This window comes from Cebidichthys violaceus, unplaced genomic scaffold, assembly GCF_023349555.1.
Source record: "Cebidichthys violaceus isolate CVI_PGR_0920_01 unplaced genomic scaffold, fCebVio1.0.p SCAF_97, whole genome shotgun sequence".
NCBI lineage: Eukaryota > Metazoa > Chordata > Actinopteri > Perciformes > Stichaeidae > Cebidichthys > Cebidichthys violaceus.
Genome location: NW_027176983.1, coordinates 268692 through 278691, shown reverse-complemented (window position 1 = coordinate 278691; position 10000 = coordinate 268692). Strand labels below are relative to the sequence as shown.

The window sequence follows — 10000 nt, the reverse complement described above, 5'->3', positions numbered from 1 at the left end:
GAGTGAGCAGCTGAAAACATTGTGTGCTATATAAGGTGTCCTAGCGTCCTCTCTGTGTCGTCTCATCAGACATGGCCGTGTTTCAGAACTGCTCCGTTCTGTTGGAGCTGAAGTCTTTGCCCTTCAAGGAGAAGAAGAAGCTGAAGTCAGCAGTGGTGTGTAACGGAGGCAGCATCTGCTACGTGGTCAACAAACAGGTCGGAGGATCGATCGCTACCCACGTCCATTATCACATACTATGCTTCATCTGTTGTTTTCCCACAGTGCACTCTGATTTTATTTTTATTTTCCCACAGTGCACTCTGATTTTCTTTCTTTTTTTTTCCCACAGTGCACCCTGATAGTGGCCGGTGATGTGGCCGACCTGAGCCCCAGCCGGCTGCGTGGCGTCCAGAGGCACCAGACGCCCGTGGTCGGGGTGGACTACGTGTACGGCTGTCTGGACGCAGGCGTTCTTCTGCCCGTGGACGACTACAAGCTGGACACATCCTCTCCTTCTGCCTCCTCTTCACCTCCTCTTCCTCCCTCCTCACCCACACCGGCGCCGATCACACGTCAAGGTTATTGTCCTGATGCGCAGTAATCATCTCCCAGAAAGCTCTTAGATATCGATGGAGACCAAGCAGACGTTATACGCAACAAATACAGAACGGACGCTTGAAACGGGATCGAATGCTGCACACTGTTGCACTTAATTGTTTTAAATAAGTTAAAATTTTTCATTTTTTACAAATAAACAAAAAATTTAAATAAATCAAATAAAAATAAATCAAATTTAAAAAATAAATACAAATCATAAAAATATATATATTTTAAATAAATCAAATAAAATAAATCAAATTTAAAAATATAAATACAAATCATAAAAATAAATAAAAAAAATAGAAATAAATCAAATAAAAATAAATCAAATTTGAAAAATAAATAAAAATCATAAAAATATATATTTTTTAAATAAATCAAATAAAAATAAATCAAATTAAAAAAAATTAATAAAAATCACTAAAATAAATAAAAATAAATAAAAAAGGGATATAAAAAAAAGAAGCATATGACATCCTCTGTACAAATGAAACACAACTTAACAATTTAATTTCTTAATAAATGTCTATTTTGCCATGTTAACAAAGGGTCACATTTCTCTGGTAAATAGAAGAAGAATGTAGCCGTTAGCGTTAGTAGCAACAGCTGCCTATGCTTGGAAAGGCAGAGACAAGTAAACTTACCAGAATCCAAAGGAAAGAACGTCCCGCATTATATCTGCCAACGCTGGTAAACTAAACAAAGCTGCTAAATGACTGTAATGTAATGTAACTGCAGGGGGACCAGGGGGTATGCAAATGAGAATTTAACTGACCCACTGCATGTGACCCCCTGGAACCAGACCTGAATGCTCCGCAGACACGCCTCACCAACTAACGCCTTGCATCAGAGTGAGGGATTCATTTAAAACAAAGGCAGATTTTGTGGATTCCTGCTTTGAAATAAGACGCGCTGCAAGTTTATTGATCCCTGTTGGACAGTAATGCATTGTAACTGCTGCAGCACAATGGAAAAGTCTTGATGATGAAGGATGATTTCAGTGCCGACGTAACTCAATCAGAAGCAGCGCTCCACCCAGCTCCATCACACAATGACTCAGGCTTCCCCTCCGTCGTGACTTCGTTGCTCTTTCGTCCTTCCGCTCCCGTTTCACGTTGGGATTGAAAACACAGCGCAGACTCAGGCGGCAGGTTTCACTACGCTGAGGTCAGACAAAGGGTGTGTGTTTGTGCGTTTCTTTGTTGCACATTCACATTCTCTCCAGAACCAGAATAAAACCCGCAGCAGTGTTGTGCAACGAGCACATCCACATGTCGCCTTGGTTACGTAACCTGTGTGTGTGTGTGTGTGTGTGTGTGTGTGTACTCAGGGTTTAAATGCATACCAGAGCTGGTGCACGTATTGCACAACGAGTGGCGTGAGGTGGGTCTTTTTTTTTCTTTTTTAATTGATGTGTATGCGCTCTGTCTTGCAGCGTTCAAAGCACCGGCTGCCGAGCCGCTCAAAGGTCCGACCAAAGGTCCGACCAAAGGCCCGGCTGAGCCCGTGGACTCTGTCGGCCTGAGTCAGAGGGCGGAGAGTGGAAACGTCCTGGACAAGTACAGGTGTGTGTGAACGAGGGATGGTCCTCACGTTAGCCTGGGGGGGGGGGGGGGGGGGGGTTATATTGGTGGCATACAGTAGAATATGATCCTGTGCACAGATGCTTTTTAAATAAACGTGTAAATGTTCACGTGACTTTTTGACATAGATCCAGTAAACGAGTGAGGCCTTTTTCCCAGCTGATTAGAAGCCTGTATATTATTATTATTATTATTATTATTATTATATAGCAGCAGTACAGTCAGGAGACACTTTGTTCATGCAGCCCATGAAGAATCATTTTGCTCCCTATTAAATCTCAATGTTATACATTTGAAGCTGAAGCTGAATAAAATACACACCAGAAGAGTTTAAAAAGTCAACATCTTATTAGTTATTAGTTACGTTGATCTTTGCGTTTATTTATTTTTTTGTCAATTGTTTCGTTTCACAGAATTTACACTGAAACTGATTCCGATCTTCCAACGTATCCGGATACCTTCCAAGTGGCGAAGTATTCAACCTTTCAAAAGGTAATGCTGCAAAATGTATTATGCAATTCTACAGGAGTGCTATTATTATTATTATTATTATTAATATTAATATGAATGATATGCATGTCTCTGAAGACAAAGAGCGCGTGGTGTGTGCTGGAGCTGCAGAGTTACAAAGGAGACAAAGGATGGAAGTACCGGGTGGTCAAGTACTGGAAGGACAACGTACTAACCGAGGTGAGTCACTGCATGTCTCCTCTCACATCAGTATGAGTCTCGCTTGTTAGAAATTTAGTAATATATGAATCATTGTTGAGAGCTTGATATTGAAAACAAAAAGTCATTTCAATCCCCACTGTCTATATCTGTTATATTCATATATATATTAGTTTCATTCTCATCTTTGTTTTTCTGTGTTTTTTGCAATAATTGACTGTTTCCTTTGACATGCAAACATATATTATACTATAGTGATATATCTGTAATTTCATTGATGATTCTGCCTTTATGTTATTTAGTCATTTGTCTCATGTTGCTTCAATAACTCACATATTAAAGACCTTCTATTGATCTACCTTATTCATGTCATTTTGTATTTGTAGACTAAAATAGAGGAACAAGTATTCAGAAGTTCCTCGTTATCGATTTGAAAAAGCTTCTGCTTCTGCTTCTGCTGAACAGCATTTAGACCATACGACGCTGAAAAGCTTTTCTGTTTTTGCGACTCCAGTGAAAACCTGTAAGATCTCACGCCTGTGTTTGCCCTAACAGAAGGCGGCGGTGCTGGACATGCTGGTGTTCCTGTCCACCTCAGAAGAAGCTCTGGAGGTGTACAAGTCCCTGAAAGAGAGCCTGCAGGCCGCCGGTCTGCAGCTGAGGTCCAGCACCCCTCCGCAAGCCCCGCACCTGGGCTCCGCCCCCCTCCAGCAGGTCCGACACTCTCGCTGCACTGTCACTTCAAACAGCTTCAAACATTTCACTGAGGAGAAACTTAAAAGCTGCAGGTCTCCATGAGAAGGATGCCGTACTGTAACGGAGGGTGCAGGCGTTGCTGTAGTTTTGTCATCTTATTGCAGGTTACAAGTGTTTTCCTTTAAATCTGAACAGCATGTGGTGGATATCTATAAAGTAAAATATACAACCTGTAGCTTTTTAAAAATGTTATTTATGCAATAAGTCAGTGCGTTCACTACATCTCCTGTCAATTTGACACATTACTAGAGTACATTTACGGTCAATAATGATACATTGTATAATATAATTATATATTATACAATTATCACCATTGTAAATAATACAAACAATCCAAAATGTGATAGTACATCGTACTACATGAGTGTCTCGAGGTTTACATATCTGTGACTAACCACATTGATATTGTTGCAGCCTAATAAGCATCACATACGACTCAAAACCTTAAATTAGTATTTCATTTATTTAAACAACTTAAAGCTTGTGAGCGGTTGAAAAACGATGTCCTCTTGTCCTCCCGGCGTCCTCCTACACTTGTGTCTAAATGAAGACAGACTCTCGGTGATTGCGTCATTTTAATGCCTTGTTGTTCCCTAACAAAACATACAAAAATGTCTCCTGCAGGTATTTCCCACAGACATCAACGGCGTCTTATTGAGCAGGTTTTTATTGTGACGTCTGAAGTCTCAGTAGGTTCCTGCAGCTGAATCTGATGAGCTGACCGGCTTGACTTTTCATGCGTCTCGTTTGAACCCGGCAGCTGCTGCTGGAGGAGAAGCTGAACACGGGGAGCTTGTCACAAGAAGTGGGCGTGTTCGTAGAGCTGCTGTGGACCGAGGCCCTGGGTCTCCTCGGCAACGTCCTCCGAGTTCCGATCGACAAGCTCAGCCTCAACGACGTAACGTTGTTTTTCCTCTTTTGATTGTTCCGCTAAATCTCAGTCTGCTGTTCCATCAGCCTGACGTTTGTTTCCTCTTTCAGGAAAGACAGTCTAATCATGAATGTCATTACGTGTGTGTGTGTGTGTGTGTGTGTGTGTGTGTGTGTGTGTGTGTGTGTGTGTGTGTGTGTAGGTGAGCAGGGTGGAGGGCTTGTTGCTCCAGGCTCAGAGGAGGCTCAGGGAGGACGATCATGCTGAGGCTGGGACTCTCCTTGACGAGGTTTACGCCTTGCTGTTGCACATTGTGCCCTTCCAACATCCTCCCACTGCCAAGCTCATCTCTCAGAAACTGGACCTCTGTCAGGTAGCGCTGAACACACATACACACACACACACACACACACACACACACACACACACACACTAAGACATACATAACGAACCCAACAACCACGCTTTGAAAGGTCCTTTCGTGTGCACACCCACACACGGTGTTGATGGAAACTATTGTTCCATATTGCAATCCTTACCTTCTTTTAGATGCAGTTTGATTGATGTGCACTGACGCACCTATTGATTGACAGATTTTTTTGCGTACTAACTGCAAAAACATTTACCAAGACCAGTAGTATGTAGTATATGCGGTACACAATTAGCACCTAGTGTGGTGTGTCTGATTATAAACTGACAAACCGTATTGTTTGTGATAATTATCATGTTCTGTTCTTGTTCTAAAGCCGTGTAGTTCTTCAACAATTGAAGTTTTTCTTCAACAAAAGACGTAAACATTTTAAAACTTTTAAATATTCGCTCATTGCATTTAATGTACGGTAATTAAAACCTCTGTTATTATCAGGTAATGAGACTTAACTAGTCTTTTGTGTGTTTTTAAACACACAAAAGTATTTAGCTCACTGACACATTTTTACCGTTTGGTCACAACGTATCGATAGGCGACAGAAATTGATCTTTTGATCCTGAAACACACGGCACTAGCACACATCCATGAACCCGACTCGCCCTTGTGCACGTCCAGCTCAACACTCAGCCTCAATCCCTCTCTGTGCAGTTAATCCGAGATGTCCTGAACGTGAGCGAGATGACCCTGAGGAGCGCCGTGCCTTCCTCTCTGGGGAAGTACCGCGCTCTGCGCTGCGGCGTCGAGGCCGTTCCCCCCGACACCTCCGAGTTCCAGGCTGTGAGCGTTGGGCTGCTGGACAGGTAGCGCACCGCCTCTCCACAAAAAAACAACAAAAAAAAAAAAACAACCTGTTGTTTGTGCTCCTATTCGAGGCCAGTTGTTGTCGCAGATCGACCAGAAAATATCAGCTTCATCACACAACATTAACAGTGAGTCTCATTGTTCCTTGTATTAAACGGACGTCCACCGCAGAGAGGAGCGCCACGATCGTCTAACAGATGAATCTGAGAGGAGGGTTTGGATTTACAACTCGTCTAGTGGTTTTATGAATCCAACTTGCAGCCAAACACGACAAACTTCATAAAGCTACATCTATAACTGTGCAATTCTAGACACTAACACTTTAGCCGAATTCTAATAAAAGGCCCAGTAAATGTCCAAAGAGTTTGATCTTAATTATCCGTTTCCTCTCCTGAAGACATCCAGAGTACAGATAGTACGTTGTTCATACAAAGTCACCGGGACCAGACCATTCAAATGAACAGTGAGAAGTAGAGCTTAAATAAGCAAATAAACTAGAAAGCAGATCTTCGCCAGGCATGTCTGCAGTGACCGCTGCTGTGTTGTGTTGATTGAATGAATACAACTCGCAGTTTAATTGAGGCCAATGACCTGTAAGGTTCCGTTAAAAAAAACACATCTTCAGTCAAACTCTAGAACAAGCGGCGACGTATGCAGACAATCGGCTTGAAGTCGTTGCAGAAGACACAAATTTTTTTTTGCCAAAAACTTAGCAGTACGTGTGCTGGTGGTTTTCCTCTCATCCGTCGGACTAACGAACCGGTCCAAAGCGCTGGAGAGCAGCAGTGGCCGGAGGTCGGCGACGCACCCGGCTGCGTCGTCGCTATCGCCCCCTGCTGGCGGGCGCAGGTTTAGGAGCGGCGAGCGAGGAGTCGGCGGCGGTATAACGCAGGCGGCAAAAGGTGTTTTCGAGAAAGCGCGAGTCAACCGCAACCGGCAGAGCTCCTCGAGCATGCAGCCGTAACCGAGCACACAAAATAGTGTGCAGTTCACCGCAACGGAATGCGAGATTAGCCGCGGACAGACATTTGCACACACTCACTCACACGAGGACGCACCCACACACCTGACACCTGGCGGAGATCGTAATACGTAGTGAGTAGGTATGGAGGTCAACGGCTTTCAAGTGTGTTTTTGTGCGTTTTTTAAAAATTTTCATTGAAGGCCGAAGTGTCGCCTAGAAATGTTTGTTAGACATATGAATAATGCTTTCGTCTCATTTTCACCACGTTGTCACGGTCCCTGTGTGTCGCAGGAGGGTGCAGGTCCTGCAGGTTCTGCGCGTCAGCAGAGGGGTGGAGCTTCAGACGTTCAGGAGCGACGTCGGGAACGTTAAGCCCCTCCTGCATTCCTCCAGCCCCAGCAACTTTGTGGGACTCCTGTCTCGGTGAGATCACGCACGCACGCACACACACACACACACACACACACACACACACAAAATACTTTCGTTCATATGAAGGTTATATGATGCATGCATTTCATTTAAAATAAAAGTTATAGACTTCTGGGGCCATGAGCTTCCCAACATCCTCCTTCAGCGTTTATGGACGAATAAAGTTCAAGACAAAAGTGCAAAGATACCAATCAGTTTATGACCTTTTGATATACGTACGCATATATTACTTAGTGATGTGATATATATATATATATATATATATATGATCGTGCTCATAGGTGCAGTATAATGCAGGTCTGCTGCACATCTTCAACCGAACAACGAAGAAATCTGACTCTTATTTCTCTTGTAGTGGTCTGCTGCTGCCCCGTGTTGGAGTGGAGCATCATGGGATAGAGAGGACGGACGTTGGTAATCTGGGCAGTGGAATCTACTTCAGTGACGCCGTCAGGTTAGAAGCAAATAAAAACTCTTGCATTGCCTTAATAAAAAGGAATATCTAGAAGTCTCGTTCCTCACTTCCTCCGTCCACAGCGCCTGTCTGAAATACTCCAAGCCCAGCGAGACGGACGGCTCTCGGCTGCTGCTGGTGTGCGACGTGGCGTTGGGACGCTGCAGCGACCTGCGCAAGAGAGACGTCTCCCTCGCCCGGGCCCCCGAGGGCCACCACAGCGTGCACGGGGTCCGCCGCACCCGCAACGTCCAGTCCGACTTTGAGGTGGGAGAGCTAGCTTGGCGAAATGTGGAATAGGAAGATGAAATAGACAGACGGACGCGCCCCCGAATTAGGTCGCCCTAATCTGATTTTCATCGCTATTATGGACGCAGATCCGTTTATTTATCATGACGTCACAGATTTTTAATTTCACATTTGGTTCCCTTTCGATGCTCCCCGTGTGCACACAAGATTAAGACTTTTAACGTCACAAAAAAGGGAAATTAAAGCATGTCTGAGCTAAAATATGTATATTTCTTGCTCCTAAAGGCTGCGTTACATTACATCACGGTGATTTAGCAGACGTTTTTATCCAAAGCGACTTACAATTCAGTATCTATCTACCGCAGGCACAGCTACGGGAGACATTTTGGGGTTAAGTGTTTTGCTCAAGGACACATTGACACGAGGCATAGTAGAGCAGGAACCACCAACCCTTTGATTGAAAGGCGGCCCTGCTCTCCACTTAGCCACGGCCACTCATGAAATGAACAATGAATGACTTTATCTATTGATCGTTTGTGAAAACTATCTCGTGTGTAAGTTCCCTCCCTTAATTCCTTAATACCGTCACTTTTGGGACTTTTCTGTCAAACTCACTGTGATCGTATTTCAACGTCCCTGAGCCCTCACACATCTATCCGTCTGTGCTCTCTCTCATCATTTCTACCCGTCCTCCAGGACGATGAGTACGTGGTGTACAGTCCCGATCAGGTGAAGCTGAAGTACGTGGTTCGGTTCAGCGTCGAGGGAGACCGGCTGAAGGAGTTCAGTCCCGCCGTCGACGCCTCGGCCGAGCCGGCTCCGCCCTCGTCTGACCCGGGTGAGCGCCGGACGACTGCCAAATATGAGAAATGTGCAGATCTCCTCAGGGTTTATTAAAACGCACCTTATCGTGTTGTGACGATCGTCGTGATTTCTTTTCAGTTGAGCGATTATATATTAAAAAAAAAAAAAGAGTCTTCTTTGGGCTCCTAAAGCCATTTTAAGCCACTTTGATGAACTCGATACATTGTGTTGTTATGAAAAGAATATCATCAAACAATCTGCGCGGTATTGTCTTTCTAATTCCTCACATTTCCATCCAGAAATAACTTGACTGACAGCGTTCCTGTTAGTCTGCAGGTCTTTACGTGTTTTTAAATGATGTAAATGTGAAGTCTTAAAGGATGTGGGGAAAAAAAAAAAAAAAAAAGATACGATTCACTTTATTGATTCCATAAAGCATCCGTTATGTATACAGTATTCATTGAGCATAAAAATATTGTGTCTAGTGGTCTATAATTCATCTTTTATGCGTTTTTACGAGGGAGAATTACTGCAGTTATAAAGAAACCGTTTTATTTAGTTGTAATTTGTTCAACTTCACTTTGGTATTGTGTGTGTGTGTGTGTGTGTGTGTGTGTGTGTGTGTGTAGGTCGGGGCTCGACGCTGGAGGAGGACGAGGTTGAAGACATTAAGAACCCTCTGGCGGACGTGACGGCCGGCCTGTTGGACGCCTCGGGTCAGCAGCTCCCTCTGCAGGCCGTCCACGTGAAGTGCAAACTGATGGATCTGCTTTCACAGGTGGAGAACAAACCGCTCACTCAGCTCTTTTTTAACTGGCCGCCGAGTCCACTGGCTCATATCTACAGTGAAGCTGTCCTCTGTCCTCTGTTCTGTCCTTCTTTTTTTTTTTTTAGGTCATCATCTTCCAAAAATACGCCAACCTGAGCGCCGTGCCCATCGAGGCGAAGTACGTCTTCCCGCTGGACGATTCTGCAGCGGTCTGTGGATTTGAAGCTTTCATCAACGGGAAACATGTGGTGGGACAGGTAACCCATCTCAACCACTACCACAGACCGTACTCTAGTCCTTTAATCATCCAGCATGTTTCATCAGAATACTGTTTCTGTGTCATGTCTCTTTATTTACAGGAGATTCATTGTTTTCTGTGTCTGTTTTGGATCTCAGGTGAAGGAGAAAGAGACGGCTCGCAGGGAGTACAAGCAGGCTATTGAGAAGGGCCACGGGGCCTACCTCATGGACCAGGACGCCCCCGTATGTTTCACTCCAACCAAACACTCGTCTTAAAGCCCTAAAGCCAGCCCTCGAATTCTGAAACATTATAACCGGGCCTTCTGCATCAAAGAGCCCAAAATAGCTCCTCCTTCCTTTTTGCGGAAACTCTTATCCCCGCGCTGGTTGTGATGT

General features: G+C 44.3%; 1 protein-coding gene across 2 annotated transcripts in view; it reads left to right on the top strand.

Annotated features, from left to right (window-relative positions):
* The window catches only part of parp4 (poly (ADP-ribose) polymerase family, member 4), a 21132-nt gene that overhangs the window by 1302 nt on the left and 9830 nt on the right, over positions 1-10000 (top strand). For both annotated transcript variants that reach the window (XM_068704615.1, XM_068704616.1), the window contains exons 2-17: positions 70-197; positions 332-560; positions 2018-2147; positions 2579-2657; positions 2754-2855; positions 3390-3548; positions 4351-4488; positions 4664-4834; positions 5540-5691; positions 6948-7079; positions 7444-7542; positions 7626-7809; positions 8488-8629; positions 9225-9373; positions 9490-9621; positions 9761-9847. In XM_068704615.1, coding sequence (XP_068560716.1) covers positions 72-197; positions 332-560; positions 2018-2147; positions 2579-2657; positions 2754-2855; positions 3390-3548; positions 4351-4488; positions 4664-4834; positions 5540-5691; positions 6948-7079; positions 7444-7542; positions 7626-7809; positions 8488-8629; positions 9225-9373; positions 9490-9621; positions 9761-9847 — 2211 coding nt within the window. In that variant the 5' untranslated portion in view covers positions 70-71. The remainder of the gene's footprint in view (positions 1-69; positions 198-331; positions 561-2017; positions 2148-2578; positions 2658-2753; positions 2856-3389; positions 3549-4350; positions 4489-4663; positions 4835-5539; positions 5692-6947; positions 7080-7443; positions 7543-7625; positions 7810-8487; positions 8630-9224; positions 9374-9489; positions 9622-9760; positions 9848-10000) is intronic.